The following is a 24,625-nucleotide window of genomic DNA, read 5'->3' on the forward strand; positions in this document are numbered from 1 at the left end:
CAGTTTGGTTGGATTGTTGGGAAGTGATGATACTAGAAAGTTCTGTTTCTTGTGTTTCTTGTTGGTGGACTCCTCAGAAAGACGGTCAGTGTGTGGGAAGGTTTCCCAGCATCTCAGGGTGATCTTGGCAACTTCATCTTCAAATACAAGAGTTCTCTGCCTTGCTGGGTTCAGCAGAAAGCCAGCCTTGATGCTCATTGGACTAGCTTGTACCATGTGATCATCTTGCTGGCTAGGAAATGCTCTGATTGGCCAAGCCAACACTGGCTCTCTGTTCTATTCTGGGCAAGCAAATCCAAAGGGCATGAAAGATGAAGCAGCCTCCAGAGTCTGAGGGTTAATTCCAACTCTCAGAAGTCTTCTCTAGAACTGGGAGGGGTGGGAAATGGAAGCTCCTAGAAGCAAGTGCACTGCAGCTGTTAAGTGGTTCTGGATTCAAACTACAACATGGCTCAAGCTAATGCAAGTGCTTCTAAGTCCTGGATTCCTTGGGTCTTTTAACAGCCCAGAAAACAAGTATGACGTTGAGTATCTGCAGTGAGCTTTTCTGTCAGAATTTTCTCTTTCTTGCAACCTTGTGACTTTGGAGAAACCTGCCCAGTGGGTGTGAGCTTCAGTTCACCCCTCTGCGGACTGAACAGAGTCGGAGGGTTTGGGGAAATGCAGTCACACGGCACACAATCACCTTCAAAGATTCCTGACACCCACTAATAGAAAGTAGGTGCTCAGCAAAGAGGTAAAACACTTCTAGAGGCGGTTTATTTTCAAGGAAGCTCATGACAACCTCCATCTTTGGTGCCCAGGAAGAATGATTGCAGCCTCTCCAAGCACCCCACTTTTCTTTGGAAGTGTCTTCTAGATCTTTGGCTGTGGCTTACCTAAGCCCTCTCTTATGCCAGTGACTTGGGTGTGACCCTGGAGTAGCCACCACCCAGTGAGAATGGACATTTTGCTTCTCCTTGTCATGGTGTTTCTTGGAAGCACCGCACAGCATGTGTGTTCCTGTATTTACCACTAGAAACAGGATTGAGGCCTTAAAAAAATAGAAATGCCTGCTTTGCTTTTCCCCCTGGGAGGTAGTCTGCTGAATTGAATTACTAGTCTGCATTCTCCTTTGGGGGCTGATGATGAATTCAGCCAGTGGTAGGCTTCATTTGGGAACTGTGGCCAGTTTGGTTACTCAGACCTCAGACTGTGGAGGCATCCCTTGCAGTGTTGATTGCTTTTTAAAATTATAATTTCACATGATTGACTCAACACTCAACCCTGCCTGCCTAATACATAGGCCAGTTCTTTTTAATTAAGAAAACATGTTGTCTCTGATTTTGGCTTAGCAAAGCCACCCAATTACTTTTTTCCAAGTCCCTTTCAACTTTTTCTTTCAGTTTGATGAGTTAAAATTAATTATGGATATTAAAGTGGTCTAATTTATAATAAGCTCCAAGGGTCTCTATTGTCCCTGGGTCTCTCCACTCCACCTTCCAACCCAGTCCTTCTAGTTTGCTTTCTTACTTCAGTATCTCGGGGCAAAGGAATCCATGCCAAATCCCTCTAATCTCACATATCTGAGACCCCAAGAAAGCACTGAGATGAAGGACTCATCTCTGTCTTCTCTGAACCTCACAGGAAATGAGAAGGGGCTCGAGTTCAGCCTCTCAAAGCTCTGCTTTATGCACTTGCCTCTTTCTATTAGTGGGCATACAGAGGGACAGACTTCTACCTGAGAAAGGGTTCCTAGGGCTGGAGATGCAGCTCTGTTGATAGAGTGCCTGCCTAGCATGACAAAGCCCTGGGTTCAATCCCTAGTGCCATACTAACTGAGTATGGTAGTTCATGCCCATAATCCTAGCACTTGGGAGGTGGAGGCAGGAGGATCAGAAGTTCAAAGTCATCCTTGCCTACATAGAGAGCTGGAGGCCAAACCTCTTGGATACAGGATAAAACTGTCTCAAAGTAAGTATGTAGACACCCTAAAACCAACTAACTTAACCAACCCAACAGCAGCACACCCCAGGAAAACAGAAAGGAAGCATAGCTTGTGCTTGGAGAATGAACGTGTCTCTTTCTAGACTCCCCTTCCAGGCTGTCCAAGGACCAGAGGTTGCCAGGCTTCATGACCTAGTTCATTTTCAGAAAAGATGCCATCTGCAGTGTGACTCTGGCCACTACCCTCCCCCAAGCCTTTCAGAATCTTGGAGGGAGAGATTTCTACTCTTTGGTTACTCACTCCTTCGATAGTACACTCCCAGGGCATTGACACTTCTTCCCAAAGAGGGCTTGTCTAGAAGAAGCCCACCAGGGGCATCTTGCACCTGAGTAAAGATGCCAGCGTCATTCATCAAATCCCCTGTCATCAGAGTGAAACATGACAAGCAACTATTTTAGGAACTGAGCTGTGGATTCTCAAGACGGCCAGACCTGCCCACCACAAGGAAGTGGCCAAGAGCCCACCCGCTGCCTCCCCGTCTCCCAAGCCCACCCCGACCTGCTGTAACATTTGTACTTGACTTCAGGCTGGACTCTGAAGACACGTGCAGCGGACAGTGGGGTTTGGAGGGAAGTCTCCCTGCGTGGTGTCCACGTGCCCTGCTTCTCTGCAGCTGTCCTCTCCACAGGCATGGTGGACATTGGCTGAGCTGTACTTTTCTCGTGGGCTTGCACAGCCTCAGGACATGTCTTTATTGTTTTTTCACCTGTTTGACAGTGCTGGGCCAAGCTGCTCTATGTAGCCCAGGAGGGATTCTTATGAATCTGGCAATTGTTCTTGCCAGTCTAGTGCACTCTGAACCCCTGCCCTAGGTCTTTCAACTGTAGTCTGAAGTCTCCGCTGACTGCCACTCTCCCTCTTTTATAATATTTCTCTTGGCCTCTGCTGTTTTGCCTTGTGGGGGACTGTGATACCATTTGGCCAATCCATTGTGAGATCAATGAATGGATGGCCTTGAAGGATGATTTCCTTTGGCAATTCCAGGTTCTGCTGTAGCTAATTTTTCTGGACTGTCCATGACACATCTGGGGGGAAGAGGGTCATTTATGCCATTTCAAGTTATCTAATGAGTCTGATGCTGTGACTTTGAACTGGTCTTTGTTTTATCAGATGGCCATTGGAATTGTTACTGTCACCTTTTCTTTGTTGTTGTTGCAAGGGAGGGGGATTTTTCATTTGGTGGCACTGGACTTAGAAACCAGGATGTTGTACACGTTAGACAACTGCTTTACCATTGAGCTATAGCCCAGTCTTAGCTATCACTGTTACCAGACGATGTGAAAGTTTCTTCTTGTTGTTTCTGCCTATGAAATAGAAAACCCTCAGGACTGAGCATCCTCAGGCATGGCTCTGTCCTTGTTCTGGACCAAGCATCCTCAGGATGGCGCTGTCCTTGTTCCATTGCTACCTCGGAATAAATTCTCCTTCCAGCTCTTTCCCACGCACCCGAGCATGCATCTCCAAGACCCCTCAGGAAAGTGTGAGTTTCCAGCAGCTCCGTGTGTGGTTGAGCCTCATGCTGATGGCTCATATCTCCAGCCCCTCACCTTTCCCACTGGGGTCCATTCAGGATGCTTCCAGCACAAGAGAAATAACCAGGATGAATTTCTAGAAAACCATTTGAGCATCCTGTCCACATTCAGAAAGTGTCACCTTTGGGTTTTTTGTGTCAAGGTCAATGTAGGAAAGTTGATGCACATATTGTGAAATCTGAAAAACCTCAAAATCTGAACCGCTTCTGGTCTGGCCCTGAGCCTTTTGATTCTCAACCTTAATAAAGCAGAGGAGGCAGCTCCAAGAGTCCCAGGAAGTTAAAATGACTACCAGCCATGGGAGGGTTCAGGGAGTCAGGGGACACCTCAGTCTAGGACGGAGTGACAGTGAAAGGAAGTCACATGCAGCCCATGAAGTCTCGGTGTTTAAGGGAAATCTTGTCTGTTTTAAGGCATGTAGTTGAGAGGACATCAGTGTCACATATTGATTAAGTGGCATCTATATAACCTTAAAATCCCAGAACTGCACTGGACTGGGGCCTTTATGTGGCCACTAGTATTGAACGTACTGGTATAAACAATCTAGACAGAAAGCCAAGCCCTTCTGCAGTCTGTTAAGAGGTTCCTGAAACCAGAACTCTGAACCCCAGTGGGTCCCCTGCGCTTGCCTGCTGTGGCAACACAACGAGCTGGCATCTCCTGCATCCCCTGGAGGGCATGATGCTCCACAGGTGGAGTGAGTGGGAGTGAGAGACTTTCCTTTAGAAAAGGCGGGGCTTAGAAGCCTAGAGATAAGGCAAGGACAGTTAAACCATGGAAGCAGGGTACCATTTTAACAGTTACTGTTTTGGTTTTGCCCTTGACATTTGAGGAGAAAGGGGGGATAAGAGTAGGTGTGCCCTCTTTAAAAGGAGGAGAAAGACAGATGGAGAAAGGAAGGGAGGGAGGAAGGGAGGGAGGGAGGGAGGGAGGGAGGAAGGAAGGAAGGAAGGAAGGAAGGAAGGAAGGAAGGAAGGAAGGAAGGAAGGAAGGAAGGAAGGAAGGAAAGGAGAAGACCTGAGATGTCAGGCCATTGGGCTTGGCAGCAAGTACCTTTATCTGCTAAGCCATCTCACTGGCCCTGCCCTCCTGTCTTGGAGCAGAGAACTATATGGCATGGCTGAGGGCAGCTAGACTTCTTGGAGATGTGTCTTGAGGAGATGTGTCTTGAAGTTGGTACCAAGTGTTCATGTCAGCGTGTCCCTGGGCTGCCTGGCATCCTGAGGGCTAAAGACAGACTTTGGCTCTGTTTGGAGCAATGATATCCCTGCCTCCAATCCTCCAAGGCAGCACCAGTGGCTCTTATGTGCTCAGACCTACCGGGACAGTGTGGCACTTGTTTCTGGTGGTTCTGACCTGGGGTCTGGATGGAGCTCTAGTTCCCTTCAGTGGCACTGTTGGTGATTCCCCAGATTTGTGCACAGGATGCCCATGAGTCAGACGCTGTGTCCCTGGGCTGTATCGTTGACCTCGGGGCTAGAGTAGCTCCATGTTTTCATGATTTTGTTTTTGCCTCTAACTCTGTACTCTCCCCTTTTTCTGCCCTCACTTGGACAAAGCTGTGATCTTTTCTTTTCTCCCATTTAAGTGGATATGTTCTTATTAAATTTTAGCTGCATACTTTTTTTTAACCTGGCCTTCCTCAGACCCCTTTTGTAAACAGTTATCAATGGTGGTGTGGGTAAGAGGATTTTTTTTCATCCTCCTGTCAATCTGTAAAAACAAAATATGCAAAACGTTGGGTCAGCACCCTTCCACGTGGAGCCCAGGGCACCCACCCCTGAGCTACAGAAACAAATATCCCAAAGGTCAGGGACCTTTACAAATATTTGTACGCTCTCTGCCAGCCCTCACCATGGAACTATAAGGAAACACAAGCTTGGCCTGAGAATATCTGTAGGAAAGGAAACAGGAGGACTGAATTCCTGCCTTTCCTCTCTCTGGCCCCAGTCCTTAGTAACAAAAATGTCAATGTCTGGCTCTAAAACAAATAGCTCTCTTTCCAGAAAGTTCTCTGTGTTGAGCATCAAGGGAGTCAGTTCAGGCATCTTCTCAGACAGCTGGGATGATTGGGAAGTGGACAAAGTTCTTGGACTACGTGATTTTGGGTCTGCTGCAGAATGGAAGCTAGAAATGCAGGGGTGAGGAAGCTGTCCCCGTCTGCGTTCTAACAACGGTTTTCAAATACTGACCAACCAGGTGACCTTTAGTTCCATTCTAACATGAGTCAACTCATTAGAGCAAGGTCCCCAGCAGGAATGCCACGCCCTATCAGACACTATCCTGAGGTGAGGTCTCCAAGCACTCACATTTCTGTCTAATTTCCCTATAAGCTGAGTTTCTGTGCTCACTCCTTCATATTTAATAATTTTCTCCAGAAACTCTGTATCTATAATTACCATTTTTTATAAACTCAGAAATGGCCAACTTAGGTCTAGAACAAGGTGGAGTGGGGGCTGAGGTCCTGGAGTTTCTGTGCCTTGTCTGGTGCATGGTTCTTTCAGAGTGTTAGAGCGTATAGTCATCTAGACATGTTTCTGAGCTTCAGAGTTTCTGTGTGCTAACTAAGTCCATTCTGTGTTGCTATAACAAAGTATCCAGGACTGAGTACTGCATAAGAAAAAGCTTATCTTAGCTCCTGGTTTGGAAGCTGAAAAGTTTGGCGGGTTTCATGTGATGAAGACCTCGTGAAGTATCATAGTATAGGAGATAGTTTCACATTGGATCCAAGGACAGAAAATGGTACCTGTAGAAGACAGCAAACATGGGGTGACCTTGCTTTATAGGAATCTAGTGACAAGGTAACTGATCTAGTCACGAAGAAGGCATGTGGTATCCTGTGAGGTGGTGCCCCGTGACATCATTACCTCTTCCGAGGCAAACTTTAGTTCTATCCTCACAACTTATACTGGGACCGAGTTTCCAGCATACAAACCTTTGAGCAACATACATGCCATGCATGAACCATAGAATATGGGAGTTTGTTGCTGTGCACAACCAAATCATTGGTCACATGGTTATACTCAATCTCCAAAGGTGAGGCAGGCTCAACCTTCTTATCATCTGCTGGGCTTTTCTGGTGACCAGCACCCATCTTGAAGCTTTCTAGGGGCATACAATGAAAGATCTAGGTGTGTGTATGTCTTGTTAACCTAACAAAGATACTTCTCTCAGCAAGGGCTTCCTGTACCCTCGGCTGGGAAATAGAGACAAAAATATATAATATATATTTTTGAGACAGGGTATCACTTGGTAGCTCTGGCTGACGCAGACTCATTATGAAGCCCAGGCTGGCTTTGAACTCATGGTGAGTGCTCCTGCCTCAAATTTTCTAGGTTCCTAAATGCTGGAATTACAGGTGTGCACTATTATGCCTGAACAGGTACATTTTTTTTTACTATTATTCTATACTGTTCCTATCTGCCTGACCTCTGAAGGAAATTTACTTAGAAATCTCCACTTTTTTAGATGGCCAGTAATTCTAATATTGATCTAAAAGATTTTGAGGAAGCTTGGAGGAAGGACAAGTCAGAATTAGGTTGGTTTAGGGACATTCTAGATGAAAACCTATGTAGGGGATCATATAGTTTACCATGACAGTTACAAGAATTCAAGGAACTAGGGTCTTGGAATCGTCATAAGATAGCCCATGTACCCAGCTGGCAGGAAAGAGATATGAGACCCCAAGGAAAGTAAGGAGGTCCTATAGTGGGCCTGTTCTTAATGATATTTAATATTTGAATGCATATTTTCATTAATTTTACCATCAATCTACTCAGTAAATCTTTAATATTGAGTTTCTTTTGAGAATTTCTCTGTCCAACATACTCTAATTTCACCACATTTTGGCATCATAGGAATTTATTTATTCTGCTTAGGACTTATTTGAAGCTGTTTATCTTTCTCAGTTCTAAGAAATTCCTGGAGCCTTTGGGTCTCCAAACATCACTTGCCCCCATCACTGTTGTCAGGAATTCCAGACAGAACTATGTTGGGTTTTGTATTCTGTCTTTCAAGTCTCATTTGTAGATAGTCATGTTTTCCTACCATTTATTTTGTTATATTTCAAGAGGTTTCTTTCAATGAATGGCCTGAGTCTCCCTCTTTTAAGTCATCCATTCCATTGCTTATTGTTTTTATAAAGTTCTACTTGTCCCCCCTTTTTTGTGCATCCACCCATCTTTTCATATCTGCCCTATTCTTTTGCCACAATGTTCTTGGTTAGTATGTCCTGCCTTTCAATTATTTATACATCCTTTGGAGACTGACTTCCAATGCCTGACCTCACTCTGACCTCCAATCCCGGAAGTTGTACCTCCTCTTCATTCCTTTTCATTGTTGGGTTATTTTTTTTAGCAGGAAAGGCTTGTCTGGGCAGTGGTGGTTCAGACTGAGAATCCTCCATGCCCTGACTAAAGAAATTTACCTCCATGGTGGCTCTGAATTTCCTCCTCGTGTGGACTTAAAACCACGGGTGGGGGAGGGAGTTCTTCTGTGAGTCAGGTAGTCAGGGTGGGGGGTAGGGGTGGAAATGAGAAAATTTAGAATCAGTAAATACTTGACCCACATCTCTCTTCCCAGGTCACTGGCCTCAGTTGATACTGTTTCTTTACAGGGTTTCTGCACACTTCTGACATGGGGATGGGAATTCTAATAGTTAAAGTGTGAAATTCCAGCTCAAGTACATCATCTGTTAGGTAACACACTGGTTTGTATTTGACGGGGTGGGGGTAGTATGTGCGTGAGCTAGACTCTATCTCTTCTTAGGTAACACACTGGTTTGTACAGTCAATTGATAAGGGCAGGCATAGTATGTGTGTGATCTAGACTCTATCTCTTAGGTAACACCCTGGTTTGTATAGTCGATTGACAAGGGCAGGGGTAGTGTGTGCGTGATCTAGACTCTACCTCTTCATGACCATTTTAGAGGAAGAATCTTCCTCCAAAACTACCTTTCCTCCTTCCCCTTCTCTGGCCTCTCATACCTAACAAATACGCCCATGTGTCTTTAAAAACCATACTCCGGCCTCCCCGATTCAGAACCCTCCCACCACTCACTTCAACCTCCACTAAGAAGTCCACTTCATTGCTGGCACTCTGAGTCATTCATTTTTCCAACTTTACCTCCCAACTCCAATCCATTCCAACAGAACTGCTCTCTTCCTCCCCCAACCCCTCACTGTCCCGTCTGTCAGCTTTGGTAGCATTGACTCATAACCCTTGACCGTGCCATTTGTATTGAGTTGTAGTTGAGCTACCTGAGTACATTCCTCATACAGTCCCTTTGAGTCTCCAAGTCCTTGGAGGACAGAAGCTGTACACGACTCATCTGTTTCCCTGGTATCAGGCAGAAGATGTGTATGTGACTCTGATGGGCTGAAATGAATCAAAGTGTTCCCAGGACTCCTGGTGAGGGTGTTAAGCCAGGCAAGTGGCTCCTGAACTGTACAGGTGGATTCAGCGGATTGTTTCGGGGACCTGCTGACTTTGGAACAATTGTTTTAGGGCACATAGAAAGAGCTCAACAATGGCAGTGAGCCCATCAACAGGAGAGTGCGGCATCCCAATGTCACCATTTGGCCTATTTTTGGGCCCAAAGCTAACACTCAAGCCCCATGTAATGACTGGATAGTCCACATTCCTGGCACAGTCCTGCACATCCATCGGTAGACCCTGCAGGAAGCAGATCTACATGACATACATCTGCTGTTTAAAGGTGTCCATGAAATCAGCAGGGTGGCAAAGCAGACCCCAGGATGGGCAACATGCAGTGTGTTCTAGAGCCAACTTTCTCTAATTCTTACCGCACACATTCTTTCATAGCCCAAGGAAAATGTGTATTATTTAAACCACTTTTATTTTCAAGCAAGATTAGAAGAAAAAATTGAATGATAAATTTCTCCAGTGGCTCTAAAATTAGGCAAACAATTGGGACCTCAACTGAACTGTTGGGAAACCATGTGTGTCCGCAGGGGCCTGGTTCAGTTGTCCTGAGCATCACACAGTGCCTGGCATGTATGTATGAACTCTCATGTAAGTGAAGGAACGAGTGAATTAATGAATACATCTTTTTATCTCAACAGACTACAACAGCAGTGAATTAAAAACAGCCTGCAAAAAGCATGAGCTGTATGTGAGCTTCCAGGACCTGGGATGGCAGGTGAGTCCTCAAAATAAGGATGGGCCTCAATGGGTACCTCACCTATGGCTGCAGCCATCAGCCTCTGGGATGAGTTGATTCTGGAATCCAAGAAGCTCTCAAATGCTTAGGCTGCTGGAGTATGGCACCAGGCAGGCTGGTGTACTAAGCACCTCACCCCCTTTGTGGGCTTCCCTCTTTCCACATTCTTTCAAAGCTCCAGGGGTATGTATTTATTTGGACATTTAAGCAGTTTTTACTGTTAAATCAGATTTGAACGTACCTTTTTACTTTTAAATCATCAGATTATAGAAAATATGATGATTAATTTCTTCAGTAGCTCTTCATTGGTTTACCCAATGGAAGAACATGCTTGGCTCATATCAAGTACAGCTAAATGTGATGAAATGGGAGATAATAGTTGCTTTGTACTTAAGTGGCATTACTTTGACAGGCGCAATGTGATCCCTTTGGGTCTAAGTAGACATGGCAGATCCTGACCTACAGTATTTTGACCATTTTTCAGCTGTATGATAATGTAGGAGCAGTATGTGTTTCACTAGATATAGTGCTGAGTTTTGAAGTTGAGTCTTTCTGGGCTGGAGTCCCCCCCCCCATCACTGGACATGATGAGTGGTGACAGCAGGCTGCAGGTCCCAGTTAGCCCCCATGGTGCACTGTGCTAAATTAGGATGTTCAGTATTTTAGGTGTATTATGGGCATTTTTCAGCTAATATTTTATTGAGATGTAACCTAATCCTACACCAAGGAGCATTTGTACATCAATCTCAATTCCAGTCCTAGTGGGTTTGTTACCAGCTAAGATATATGAGTCCATGGAAAGACTGAAGGCTCTAGGATCAGACCAATCAGGTTCATATCTTAGCTTCGCTTGAATGTGAACTTGGGTAATTTCCAAACCTCCCTCATGTCCCACACTGTGCACCATGATAAATGCCTTCTCTTGGGGCCACCGAGAGTGCAGATGACATAGGGTACCTGGTGTTCTTTCACTGCCTACTTTTGCTTTATCGAAAGGACTGGATCATTGCACCCAAAGGCTATGCTGCCAACTACTGTGATGGAGAGTGTTCCTTCCCACTCAATGCACACATGAATGCCACAAACCACGCCATTGTACAGACCTTGGTGAGTGCCCTGACTTGGCTCTATGTGGGATCAGGCCCAGACCAGGTATCACTTCTAACAGTCCCTCTCCCATTTCTACTTTGGAACAGGTTCACCTTATGAATCCTGAGTACGTTCCCAAACCATGCTGTGCTCCAACTAAGCTGAATGCCATCTCAGTTCTTTACTTTGATGATAACTCCAACGTCATCTTGAAAAAATACAGGAATATGGTTGTGAGAGCTTGTGGATGCCATTAAGTCGAAGCCAGTTGGGGAAGGGACTCTGCCTTGGATTCCTAACTAAATCTGCCTTAAAACCCATGAAGAAGCACAGTGAAGGGGATGATGGCCCTCTGGAAGCATCTCCTGCTGGTGCCTTAGCCCAAGGGGGATTTGATGAGGACCTTGCCGATGACTTCCCAGTTCACAACCGAGCAGTTGCTCATCTGTCGGGAGTTGTAATGCTTTCAGAACAGGCCTGGGAACCGCAGACACATGCCTGCGCTCACTTCCCCCAGTCCCACCCAGATTAGCTTAGCATTTAGATCTGTTTGTGGAGTAAGTAGAGAATACCCTTGAATACTAAATATCCCTGGCTGACTGAGCAGCTGGGTCCAGTAGCACCTATCACTGGGAGATTTTACAGGTAACAATGGAGGGGAAGGGAGAGCTCTGTGAGATTGCGTTCCCAGCAAGGCCAGCTCACCTAAGACCTGCACCCTGGCCATCGGTGCACTTCGTGGAGGTGCCTTTTGTCTGCTGTTGCAGTTACATGGTTTTCGTTGACTCTTGGTGTGAACATGTACTAATTTCGGTCAAACCAAACTAGCATTTCTACACCTCCCTCCTCGCTCAGTTCCTGAATTCTTTAGCAGAACCCAAAGTAGATGAACCATGCTCTGAGGTAGGGCCATGAAGCATCTGCACTAGCATTCATCTGAGCCACATAACGGCAGAAAGTGACTCTGCACCTCTTAGGCAGACTGACTCGACAAGCTCGTTAACATCAGGAACACTGGCTCCAACACACCAGCTCTCTAACTGTTCTTTGCCTTCCCCTACAGCAGCATTCCATGGCTCAGGGCTAGTCTACAGCAGGAACCCATAGAGGAAGGGCCCCTGGCCTGTAAGAATGGGTCTGTCGAGGTGAGCGTGCTGTTTGTGAACCAAAACCAATGATTTCCTCTTGCAGAAAGTAAGCCTCAGATTAAATCATAGAGTATTTTTTAGATATCCTTTTCACAATCATGTATTGGGAAGCCAATTTCATACTAAACTGATTAAATAATACATTTACAATCTGTAACTGTACTTACAGCTTTTTTTGTAAATAGAAACTATAATTTATTGTCTATTTTATATCCATTTTGTTGTAACATTTAAGCAAAGACCAGACTTTTTTTCTTTAAAAAAAATTTATTAGAAAGTATAAACCAATTGTACCATTTGAGTTTTCTTTTAATACAAGACTCATGATGCAAAGCTGAAGCCACTGTGAGCTGGGCCTCTAGAGCTGGGTTTCAAGGACAGCTGTGAACCACACATGATTAATAATAAATGTCCGCAACGGGCTGGCAGGGAGCCTCTGCTGCTCAGGAAGTAGGCGTGGTCTTGTTTCTAGTCTCCTTACCATACATTCTGCGCCCGGGTGTTGAGTTAACCTGCTCATGGAAGGTAGGTGAAGGGTCGGGGCACTAAGTGCTTCTGAGGACAAGCAACTCATTGGCGAAAGACAGAGAGGCATGGCACGAGCTTAGCTGCATCTTTGCAAAGGTGAGAGCAGCAATGTCTAATATCCAGGACGGCAAGAATTAGAAGGAGCTAGTGCAACATCCAACCTTGGGCAAGGGCAGCCCTGCCAACTGCAGTCTTTGGTCTTGAGGTCAAGTGAATCCCACTGCTCATACATTAGGTGATCAGCATCCTTGAAGGTGGATGTCATAGAGCAAGCTGCTAAAAGGCTGCTTGGGAAGAGAATCAGAGCTGCTGCCCAAGAGGAGCTGCAGTCTCCCCGGGCTTGGGAAGCCCCAGGAGGCAAGTAGAATGGTGAGGACCACTGTGTGGACCTTCCCACACCCTCACTTTCTGCAGAAGACGTCTACACCTTCCACCTTATGCAAAGCAGACAAGAGGATCCTCTGAACATACATCAGAAGTACCATTCATCATAGTTCACCTCTCTCAACTAGACAATACTAACAGAACCAGGAACCCAAATCTCCAAACTATGGATCACCACATTAAGTCAATGGTGACCTTCAGATCAGAGGGACATCAGTCTTGCCAGTCACCTTTCCAGATTTCAGGCAGTTCAAAAACCTGCTTCGGGAGGATGCATTGGCCCACATTCCCTAGGGGCCAGGAGAGTTCAGCAATTTGGTTATCCTTAACTGTATTTTAGTTGCAAGGGAAGCCAATTTAATTTTGTCAAGAGGAGGTTACAGGATGGATTGCCACTGAAAATATTTGCCCAGCCATGACCAGAGACACGCAGTCAAGATCCGTAGTGTGTGGGGGCGGAAGAAGCTACCCAGGCTGAGCACACACCGTTTTCTGGCTAACCACAGTGGAAACACGGGTGTCCGTGTGATGTCACTCCTATGCACTAGGAGCAGGAAGCCAGGGCACACGACTTCCGGAGCGGAGGGGGCGCTCTAGAGTTCATCCTTGGCCTGGCGTAGGACAAAGCTGTGTAAAGAACCAAGGTCTCTGCCTCCATTGTGCTCCCCAACCTTTTCACCTCCTCGGAAAAGCAGCAACGTGGGATAGCCTCGCACCTTTAAAAGAGGAAAAGGACTTTAATCAGCTAATGTGTTCCTGGAAACTAAGTGGCAGGGGAGATGGCTTAGTAAGGTGCCACAGCACCCATATAAAAAGAAAAGCAGGCCTGGGGTGCCTGTCCATCTGCAATTCCAGTGTTGGAATTGAGTCCAGGTGGACGGTGACTAACGGAGTTCACACATCACTGAGCACACAGGTAAGGCTGGGAAATCCTGTGACTAATAACCAGTGGTACAGTGTGACTGGGGTATGTATGAGGCTCTGGTTCCATGCCCATCACCACACAAGAACCAATATACACATGGCCCATAGCATCCATTATATAATAAGCTCAGAACAAACGTGTCAGTTAAACAGACTGGCTCTTTAGCCTTGTCCTTTCCCAAGAGTGGTTTAGATTTATAGATTTCTTGCAGCCCCATCCTTTAGGATGCTTGTTTATAACTGAATGCTGAGCCCTCTGGTGGTCAGGACAGGGCCATGATGGCAGCACACCTCTCTCAACACCTGGCACCCCAGTACTGTACAGCTCGACCAGCAAGGCCTTGGAGCCTTCTCTGCAGCAAAGGAGAAGGCTGGCCTTTCAGAGTATCCTTTATTCCTCCAATGACACAACTCAAGATACAAGCCACTCCCTAGAGGCCTGGACAGAGTGAACGCATTCCATGCTGCCAAGTGACAGTCCCCTGGGGCAGTGATCCAAAACTTCAGTTCCCCTTCCCAGGCGTATTTTCCCCGAGGTACCCACCGAGTACTTGGTGCAGACATTCCGCTCAGCAGTGCAGTCCACTTCTGCAATGGTGACCTCTGCCAAGCCAGGGAATTCCTTTTTAGAGAGCTCCTCCCAGGTAGGAGCCAGATTTTTACAGTGGCCACACCTAGAAGAGAACAGGGCCAGCCGAGCTGAATCTGGGTCAAGGTTATTCTGTGTGTCTCCTATATGACAGTCACAATATCCTCAGAATCCATACCATCACATGTTCCCACTGGCCACACATGGGCCCTTCCTTTCCTAAAAAGGAATTGAAAGTCACACCACACTTGATAACCTGACAGGTTTGCAAAGAAAGTTAGATTCTATGCCCACTTCCACAACACGGTGAGGGAATTGGCTGATCCATGACATCAGTGGGAGCTGCAGGGGTGGGCAGGATGGAGAGTTTAGACTGGACTGCCTGGGTGTGGGTTCCTTGATACTTCAGCCACTTCCAAGAGGCCACAACAAAGTGAGGCCCAAATCTTGCCTTTTGTGCCAACAGTCACTCTTTCTGTCCATCCCCCTACAGGAGGATCTTCTTGACTATCTGTACAGCCTTAGTTTTTCCCAATAAAGAATAATTCTAGTGGCATTATGTGGGAGCCATTTCTTTTTGGTTGTTTATTTTCATTGTAGCCCATGCTGGCCACAAACTCGGTCCTCCGGCCTTAGCCTCCCTGGTGGAGGATTTCAGGCATTAATCACCACACCAAGCTGCCTTTCTATTCAAGGGCAAAAGCTGCCCAAATCACATGTCACGTTCTCATTAACCTTACAGTCCCGAGTAGAGAGTGCACAAGCTGATAAGTGTAACACAGTGAACTGTATTTGGGTCAATCACCTAACACTCTTCCACAGACTCGGCTTGTTCAAATGACTGTTGTACTTAGGAAGACAAATTGTTGGTACAGTTTTATAGCTAAGGAAAAGAGGTTCAGGGGCATCAAAGGACATGCAGAGTTCCAGCCATTCATGGACCGATCATCTTCCAGTGCTGGGCTATCTAGGTCTCCGTTTGCTCTCCATCCACTCTTATTCTGGTCCCTGAGGACCACAAGGCAGGAAGGTTCAGGTAACTAGGTCACATACTGAATGGCTCTAAGAGAAAGCTGAGCGCTCCTGAACTTTTCAAACGCCCATCCCGATTCACTTCCATTTCTGTTTGTGTCTAAGTCGATTGAACTTTAAATAAAACTGTTACTTGACAGGGTGCGGTGGCATCATTCCTGCATGATGGCCGCACAGCTGAACAACATGCTGTGTGACAGCATGCACTTGCACAATGTCTAAGACGGCCACTTACCATGGAGCATAGAACTTGACGAAGGTTATTCCTTGTGCAATGGTGTCCTCAAAGTTCTTTTCGGTGAGTGCCAGCACAGTACCCTTCAGGGAGGAAGGTTAATTTATTTAAGACAATTATTAAAAGAGAACAGGGCAGAAAGACAATATCTGGCCAGAACCATCTACAAGTTACATGCAGGGAAGCCAGAGCTCTTGTTGGGCAGACTATCAGAGCTGCGGGGCTGGGATTGGGAGCAGTAGACTAAGACAGACCTTTCACAGCCTCTGTTCTGCCCATAACCAGCCCAGTGGCTTCAGATACAGGGACTGTCCTCCAGGTGTGGTCCAGTCCATTCTAGTCTAAAGCCTATAGCCCCCGAGCCTGCAGCCCAAGATGCCTGTGGATCTGCACGAGCTCACACGCCATTTTTCTCTATCCTGCTTATCTTCAAGCATTTCACTCTTCTAGCCAACAGGAACCTAGCAGCACGAATGTGATAGGCGATTTTAATTACATCCATACCAATGGGCTACGTTTCCTGATGTGTAAGACAAGTGTGAGATGGCGTCCAGTGCAGGCTGCAGAATTTCACACGGACCTTTTAAAGTAATTCTATCTTGACAGCTCTTTATGAGATCTCATCTGCATTTCTCTGATGGTTAACGTTCGGTAGCCCAGGGAGTGTGCTACCGTGGGGCATTCCTTGCACAGCTCAATGTCCTGTTGGAGACTCTGGGACCAAGTGGGCCACTACAAACACTGCCATCCTACTGCCCACAATAAGCAGCTATGCTCTCTAGAGGCCAGAATAGTGATGGAAAACTTAGTTATAAATAGCCATGGTGTGTGAAGGAAGCACTTGCAGTGTGTAATTACCCTGGTAGGGATGACCATCATGACACATGTTCCTCTAACATTTGTATGTAGTCACACTTCTTAAACCAAAACCTTCAGGCTATCTGTGACCAGTAAGAGCATGCTAAGGAATGGTCCCTAAGCTTGAGGGAGGCCTCTTGCTGCCTGACTAAGGGGCAAAGGCAACTGACAACACTGATTTTTCCAATTTCCATGTATTTACTGAGTTTTTGTGGTTGTTGTCCCCAGTGAGTCTCACCCTGTCTACACACAGTGGTGTTCGATGATTCACTGCCCTCAAGCCAGGGGACAAGGCATGCTCACTAGCCCTGCCATGGGCCCTAGTATCTCACTGTCAAAGAAAGAAGCAAAAATGTCCATGCAGTTGTACCTTGGTACCTATGCCAAAGTTGAGGGTTTGCTCCTGTGAAATGACTGGACAACCTGCACAGCATATACACACATCCTCCCAAATACCTTAGCGGTACTGTCGCTCAGTGTGGACCCCCTGCCCGAGTCCTGGGCTGACTGCCCACTGTTTTGTCTCTGCCCTCTCACACATAACCTGGAAACCAGCCCCAGGCAACCAAACTTACCCCCCACTTCTTACCTGTGTTGGGTATCTGCCAGCATTGGCCAGAGACTCCAGAAATCTGAATCACTTCAGACTCCTCCTTCCCTTGGGATCCTTAGGCTCCCTCCTCCTACCCCTACTATCTCACCCCTACTGTGGGGTCTCCTTGTGCTTCAGAACCCAGAACAACAGCTTTCCTTACCCTAGCAGCTAGGTCATCTTCATCAAGATGACCTGCTTGAACTTTCTAGGGCTCCATCCTCCAACTCCTATCTCTTCCTGCAACTCGGACCTGGTTCCTCTCAGTGCCTTCCTGCCTGGCCCTGGCTCATTCTCAGAATCGTATCCAGCTCACATGCGCCCCCCTCTGGCTACTTTTGAGCCATCTGTTCTGCAAACACTTGTTCATTTCTCTTCTCTCTAGGCTAGCTATCCTGCACACAAGCCTGTCACACTCCCATGACACCTGCTCATTCATTCATTCATATATATATATATATATATATATATATTCTCTCATTGTCTCCTCCAGAGACCCAGCGCCTGTCACAGGCTGGAAAGCAGTCATAAGAGGTTTTTGTTTTTTGTTTTCATGTATAATGTACCTGAAGCTTGATAAATGCAGAACTAAAATCCAAGATCCCTTGGGACTGGAAAAATGGCTCAGTGATTAAGAGGGCTTGCTGCTCTTGCAGAGGACCCAAGTTTGGTTCTCAGTACCCACAGTGGGCAGCTCACAGCTGCTTGTAATTCCAGCACTAGGGGATCAGATGCCTCTGAGTATATGCAGGTACCTGCATATACACACTCCCACCTACACACTGAATTAAAGGTAATATAAATAAACCTTAAAATCCAAGATCCTTGAATGAAAAGGGACAGAGGCTGCCAAATGAATGGAATATTCTGGGATCTGGCTACCCAATCCCCTGTATAGCCCTTCCTGCTGCAGATCTCCCAGGAGCCTTTGCTACAAGGTCAAAGTAAAATGAGATCAGCCAGTTCTGGAGTGAACAGGATAGGGCCAGGGCAGCTGAAAGGCATCACAGCAAACCCTCACATATTGTCCCCAAGTCACTAGGGCAAAATGACACACTCTGGAGGCTCCTGACACCGAGTACCTTCTCTCGGGATTTCTCACACCTACCTCAGGGCTCTCAAGGGAAACCTCTGCTGACCTTGGCCATGGAAAGCATGAAACAGTAGACACGAAATCGCACTGAGAAGACTGCAGGTAGGCAGGACCATCTCCCTTCATTCCGACAAGCACCCACCTTGTCACCTGTGGGTTCAGCAGCCAGCACTGGGGCCTCTGAGGGCTCCACAGTCTCCGGGGCCGCCTCTGGACCCTGCAGTTGCGACTCCACATAGTCTCTCAGTGACTCCAAGTCCCGCTTTCCCTTGTACTGATCCACCTGTCCAAGACACAGGCCACGTGATGCTGTCAGCATTCTCGCATGCTTCCCCGCCTCCCTTCCCCAGTTAGGCCCCCATCAGGGGTCTCTGGTGAGACCTGCCTGCTCCCGCACAAGCTATACATCATCAGAGTCTAAAGTGGGGACCAGTCATCCATCCATCCTACTTCCCTGAGGGTCCTGAGATGCGGACGTGGGCAAGGCATGGAAGGGGTGGGGAACCCCACTGAGAGCGAGCATTACCTATTCTGAGCCCTGCAAGGTCTGTGTTCATACCAGAGCAGGCATCCAAGGCCTGCACAGATGTCTATTTCCAATGAAAACCCAAGCTACCAAAAATGCCTCAGAACAGTTTCACAAACGTCAGTTTTCCTATCTACAAGGTCTTATCAGTTAGGGAAATATACATATGGTATTCCACTATACACATTCCTCCAGCTGTTGACAGCGGCCACTTCGTAACCCTGTAAACTCTCAGTAACTCAGTGCAATGGCTAGTGGAAGGATTATCCCCATACATCACACAGGGACTGAAGACATACCTTCTTGCCATCTCGAAACCAGAGCAGAGTTGGATAGCCTCGAACCTGGTTTTCTGAGCAGATCCCATAGTGCTGTGTGCAGTCAACCTGTAATCAGAGTGCAATAAGGCACCCAGTTAATTTCTTCAGGGCCTGGGAAAAGGCATTATCAGACACTTTATACTTCACTTTTTAAAAAGAAAGGTTTTATCCAGCTTCCACAGCATCCATGGCAGCACTCTGCAAGTGTTTTAGGAAGACTTTTCCTAGAAGCCACCAACAACACTACCCATGTTAATGGCACATGGTGACAAGATTTGTTTCAAAATACAGGATTCCTTTATATTCCACTGATAATGGCAGGATTAGGAAGCCTCCCCTAACACTGGGAAGGGGTGTGAGCCAGGCTCCTCTGAGGAACATGCTCTCCTGGGCAGGTCCCAATGCCATGGAAACCTGCTGTCTCTCATAGTTCTACAGTTTCAGATCAAGGCAGGGGACACAGTTCAGGACATGCATGGGTCCCTGCAATTTGATCCCTGTGCCTATACCCCCACAAGTAGGAGCAAGCATCTTTAATAAGAACACTTGGTAAGTGTAGCACTGTAACTTGGCCAAGTAAGAATTACAGTGGCTATTTCCATGCCTGTGCACATGAGGTAAGCACTCTACTGCTGAGCTACATCCCCTGCCCTTGTAAAATATTTGTATTTTGAGATGAGTCTCAGTACGTTGCCACAGCTGGCCTTGGACCTGTGGCCCTCCTGCCTCAGATTCCAGAACAGCTGGGGTTAGAAACCTGTACCATCAGGCCTGGCTCAGATTACTTCATGTAGATCAAGATCCTGCTTGCCTGATATTTTTACAAGCATTAGTTTTTAAATTTTTATCAGCATTAAAATTACTCAAGCAGAACTAAACTGGTTTTCAGTACGTTAATAAAGGGTTTAAACTATGTTAAGCTGTAAGACTGCAGAGAGAGCCGTTCAAGTGTTCAAATGAAGTCCAGGAAGCTTTAAGCTAGGTCTGTGAGGGGCACAAACACTCTCCAGGGTCCTGTCTAAAGTAGTCCCAACTGCCCAGCAATAAAGACCCGTTCTAGCCTGAGTCTGCTTATGCCTGCTTCTGCTGAGAGCCTGGATAAATCATCTACAAAAACTCACAAACTAACGTGAAGGATACAGAGATTGGGGCGAGACAGAATGCAAGGTGACGCACTCATTTCCACACACTCTTCAATGACAAATCACCAGGGCACAGGAGAAGGCACAGAAAGCAGACAGCGGGCAAAAGAAAATCCAAGCAACACATGAGGAAGATTACAATTTACCCAGCATCACCCCACCCCAGAGGCCATGCTAAGTAGCAACTTGTCATGTCCATGACTATACACAATTCACCCTATTTCCCTTCTGCAAAGGAATAACTGAGGGGAGACATCTCAAACAAGGCCAGCCCACCAGGTCTACATAAGCCCGAGGCTCTGCTTCCGACTTCATACTCAGACATACATAGCTCCAAGTCAGTATGCAGAGAAGCCGCGTGGCAAAGTGGAAAAGGGAGATTTTCTCTAGGAACTCCATAAGGGGTGAGTGTCTGGTGACTGTCAGAAAAATCAATGAGATTAAAAGCACCCAGGAGGCCAGGAGCTGCTCTGCGAAGTTCAAGAAGCCCTGGTCACACAGAAGTAATGTGTATTATTCGTAACAGAAGTTGCTACACATTACTTCTGGATTCTCTGTACGAACAGTTGGAAGGAATTGTGGACAGCAGAGCAAAGTAGGGCTCGTCATGAGGACGGGTCGGCTATGAGCTGTGTGAGTGCAGACCCCAGGACCTGTAGGGAAGCAATTGGCTGAGCTCCATGGACATCCAGTGAACATTCTACAAGGCTCTACCCTGTACCTTTGCATAGCTCTAGGGCTGCCAACTCAGAATTGGCCATCCCTTCAGAATAAAGCGGCCAAAGCCATAATTTATCTGCAGGCTGTGGAAAAGCCAGCAGACTCCAAAGCCAGGCTGCCATCTGTGAAGGTGAAATGAATTGTCAAATGGCACACTAACTGGAATTAATAAATCAAGTTTTCAACTTTGCACACAGAATGAATAATGGGCGACTTTGCTAATTAATCCAGCCCAAAGCAGACTCTTTCCAGTTTAACAAGCGTTTGCACTTACCTTGCCAATCTTGACAGTTTCGGAATGTTCAAGGCCCAGAGCCAACTGCTCCCAGGTTGGAGCCAGAGCTTTGCAGTGACCACACCATGGAGCGAAGAACTTGATAAAGTGGTCGCCTGGAGGGACGTGAGGAATGGAAAAGAAGCACTGTGGTTTACATCACAGGAGACCGGATGCTGAGCTGAAGACCACAGCTCTGCTCTCTTGTTCACAGAGCTCAACTCTTCTGGGAGAAAGGGACTTGCCACCACGTGTGTTTACATCAGAGTTCCAAACAGTAACTCAAAATCAAGCTGGTCATCTCTGAAGGGTTACAGAGAACCAACTAGCACTGAGAAAAAGGGCAAAAAGGGAGAGAACTGTACATTGACCCTGCCTCTTTCACCCCCCCTAGCACTGAAAGTGGCAAATGAGGTCAGCACCAACTAGTCTGAGGAGGGAGGGGCCGAACAGTGGCCATCGGTGAAGCTCCAATCACAATCACAGAAACAGACACACAGTCACTGGCAGTCAACGGCCTTCCAGCACCCCCAAAGCATATATGGGAAAACCAAAATAGGAACTGTGTGAATCCACCAGAGATTTATCTGATCAGCAAGGTCTGGAGTATGGGGAATTCTGCAGGTCCACAAGGCATGTGCTCAGCAGACAACACAGAAAGAAATGCTGGAGAGCATGCAGAGCCACGGACTTACACAGACACTCTCAACCTTCAATGGGGTTAAAAAAAAGCATTTAAGATCCATAAAATGCAACATAAACTTGGGAGGAAAAAAAGTAAACTGAGCCATGATAAGTCAGATGAGTAATCTAAAGTCGGGTGTTGAGTAACACACACCTGAGCTACGAGGTCACGAGGAAAAGGCAGGCATGAACCCACACAAGGGCCTTTGGAGAGAGAATGGGAGAGACCTGGATGTGGGTAGTACACAACAGGCTGTGGTTTTGACCTGGACAGTGGTCGTGGAAAAGTGTCTTTAAAAAAAAAATCACTCTGCTTTTGCTTTCTGTACTTACATTATATTTTGCCAAAAAAAAAAAAAAAAAAAACAGGGTAAAAAAACAAAAGACCCTCTTGACTAGTTTAAAAATAAAAACAAAATCAAGTTCTCACAACATTATTTTCTGGACACTGGAGATTTTTACCTGTCTGTTCTACTTTACACAGGCTGACAGCAACCCCAAATCAGGAGAGAACCAACCCCCAGTGGATGTAACGGTGTGTTGGACCTGCCACACCGATGGCTAACGCTATAGTCTCCTTGCTATGACAACAATGCATTTCAGGGAAATGGTCAATTACTTATTTGAAATTATGAGCAACTTATCTTCAAGGCTACAACCACCTCTTTGCAGACATGTGGAGTACTAACCCTGGGCAGCAGGATGGAGACAATCCCCAGAAGCCAAGCTGCTCTGATGGGAAGCCAGAAAGGCAGGAAACCCAGCTGCCTTTTGAGGCAAGAGCTTCAGTGAGCCCATGTGGGGGCTGCAGGGTGTGTCCTGTAGGAGACACTTGCACTGGGTGGAGCTTGGCTGGATTGTGGGGGACTGTCTATGACCAGGTGATTTGGATACAACACCCCATGGGGTCTGTAGGGTGTGTCCTGCAGGGGACACTGGCTCTGGGTGGGGCTTCACTGGATTGTGAGGGACTGTCTATGACAAAGTGATTTGGGTGCACATTCTCCACAGAGCCGGAGTTGGTTTGACTTCCCAGTAGGGGAAACACCGAAGTCCCAAGGCTGGAGTGCTAGTGCAGATGACATAACTCATCCTGGTAGTAATGAAGACACCATGAAAGGTATTTGGATAATACAGGCGGTAGAAGGAGGCCTGGCTCCCCGCAGGCCCTGGCTTCATGGGCAGATACAGTTCTAAGTCCTTTTCCACAGTGTGCAGGGGCCAGTCTTCCAGGGGGCTTTCTTTCCCTGGCAGCACTTGATAATGGAGCCAGCAAGGAGGCTGTGTTTGCTTTGTAGCCCACATGTGCTTGCACCAACTTCTGAAACACGTCCACGTGTTAACAAAGGGAGGCTTGTACTTTACTCACAGTGGGGACTGGAGGTATATACTTAGGAGACCAATTCCAAAAAGCGAGTATAAAGAACACCTAATTTGATTCATAGTCCTACTACACTGTTTAAACAAAAAAAATGTGCTTGCTTCTGCCTCCAGCCAGTAAACATGTGCCTACCATTAATAAAGACTTTCTTATCCACGGGGTTGTGTGTACCTAGTGTGCTCACAGCTTTAGCTTTAGCAGGCAGGTCGACAAGGGTGAAGAGGAGGCAAGATGCAAGAGTAGGCTCATTAGGCAACAGTCTATCTGTGCCGAAGAGGCAATGTGAGTTGAGCCTAGCTGTTGCTACGAGCCCTTAAGTAGCAAGAGGCAAAGCCAGCCCACAGCCATGGTCACCAGTGCCATTCTTACCTTGAGAGACATGCAGCTCAAAGTTGTTGGCTGAGAGCTCATACAACCCCTGCTTAAGCTCAGGGGCTCTGGGTGGTTCCGCTTCCGGCTCTGGTGTCTAATAAGAAGCAAAACAATTATCTGTGGGTTTGTCCTTGAGGACGCAGTTGATGCAGGGAGGTGACCTGCCCCTGTCAGAGCCATCCTCACCCATCTATCTCACACCAGTGCTGAGCAAGGCAAAACAGGAAATCACCTCCACCAAGTACTCCGGGTGCTTTAGCACCAAGCCCACCCTACAGGACTGAGGCTCTGGGGCAGCTGCCTCCATGCCAAACGCAACCAAAAAGAAACAAGGTGAAGTCTGCACAACCCCAAACCACGCCCTCTCCTTAGACCCGGTCTGAGATTCCCCATGGGATTCAAGGTAAAATTCCAATGAGTGGCTCTACACAGGTAGGAGCTAAAGACACAGGCTAACCTAGAGGCAGAATTGCAAGGGCGCAGTCCTTTAGTTCCTACCAGTGGCAGAGAGAACAAGGAAGAGACTCCAAAGAGTGACACAAAGTCAGTGATAAGAACCAGACAAGTCACAGGAAGCAGAAACACGGATGGGATGGCCTTGTGAGCTAAACCTAAGAAGGCAATTCACATGACAAGGTCTGGGACAGAAATGCATAGCCTTGCAAAGGATCTTCTGCTAGCCCTACTGTAGGTGACACATCCCAAGGTCCCTGCTTGAAATGATGGATAGAACCAAGCCCAATATCTGCTGCTCTTCCTGAGTATGCATGCCTATGACAGTTTAATTTGTAAATGAAGCACAATGGGAGATTTAATAATAGTGATGAAATGGAAATCATAACAATATGCTAAAATTAAAGCTATTTGAAACATGTGAATTGGAGAGAACCCCGAGGAACTCCGGCCTCATTCCCATCACACTGGGGAAGAGCCTCCTCCAGTCCAAGTCACTTCATCATCATAACCATGAACACGAGGCTGAGATCCAGAAGCCACAGCCCATGCCCAGAGTGACTGACACCAAGCCAGGCACC

General features: G+C 46.9%; 2 protein-coding genes across 2 annotated transcripts in view; one reads left to right on the forward strand and one right to left on the reverse strand.

The window, feature by feature from the left end:
* The window catches only part of Bmp6 (bone morphogenetic protein 6), a 142,842-nt gene extending 130,751 nt beyond the window's left edge, over positions 1–12,091 (forward strand). Inside the window, exons 5-7 of the mRNA XM_005066371.4 lie at positions 9,603–9,679; positions 10,697–10,807; positions 10,897–12,091. Coding sequence (XP_005066428.1) covers positions 9,603–9,679; positions 10,697–10,807; positions 10,897–11,046 — 338 coding nt within the window. The 3' untranslated portion in view covers positions 11,047–12,091. The remainder of the gene's footprint in view (positions 1–9,602; positions 9,680–10,696; positions 10,808–10,896) is intronic.
* Positions 12,092–12,192: 101 nt separating this feature from the next.
* Txndc5 (thioredoxin domain containing 5) overlaps positions 12,193–24,625 on the reverse strand; it is a 34,085-nt gene continuing 21,652 nt past the window's right edge. Inside the window, exons 4-10 of the mRNA XM_005066369.4 lie at positions 23,589–23,685; positions 21,155–21,270; positions 18,998–19,084; positions 18,315–18,455; positions 15,630–15,712; positions 14,318–14,447; positions 12,193–13,565 (exon numbers count right to left, since the gene is read on the reverse strand). Coding sequence (XP_005066426.1) covers positions 13,443–13,565; positions 14,318–14,447; positions 15,630–15,712; positions 18,315–18,455; positions 18,998–19,084; positions 21,155–21,270; positions 23,589–23,685 — 777 coding nt within the window. The 3' untranslated portion in view covers positions 12,193–13,442. The remainder of the gene's footprint in view (positions 13,566–14,317; positions 14,448–15,629; positions 15,713–18,314; positions 18,456–18,997; positions 19,085–21,154; positions 21,271–23,588; positions 23,686–24,625) is intronic.

The sequence above is a fragment of the Mesocricetus auratus genome, unplaced genomic scaffold, assembly GCF_017639785.1.
Source record: "Mesocricetus auratus isolate SY011 unplaced genomic scaffold, BCM_Maur_2.0 Super-Scaffold_100013, whole genome shotgun sequence".
Classification (NCBI taxonomy): Eukaryota; Metazoa; Chordata; class Mammalia; order Rodentia; family Cricetidae; genus Mesocricetus; species Mesocricetus auratus.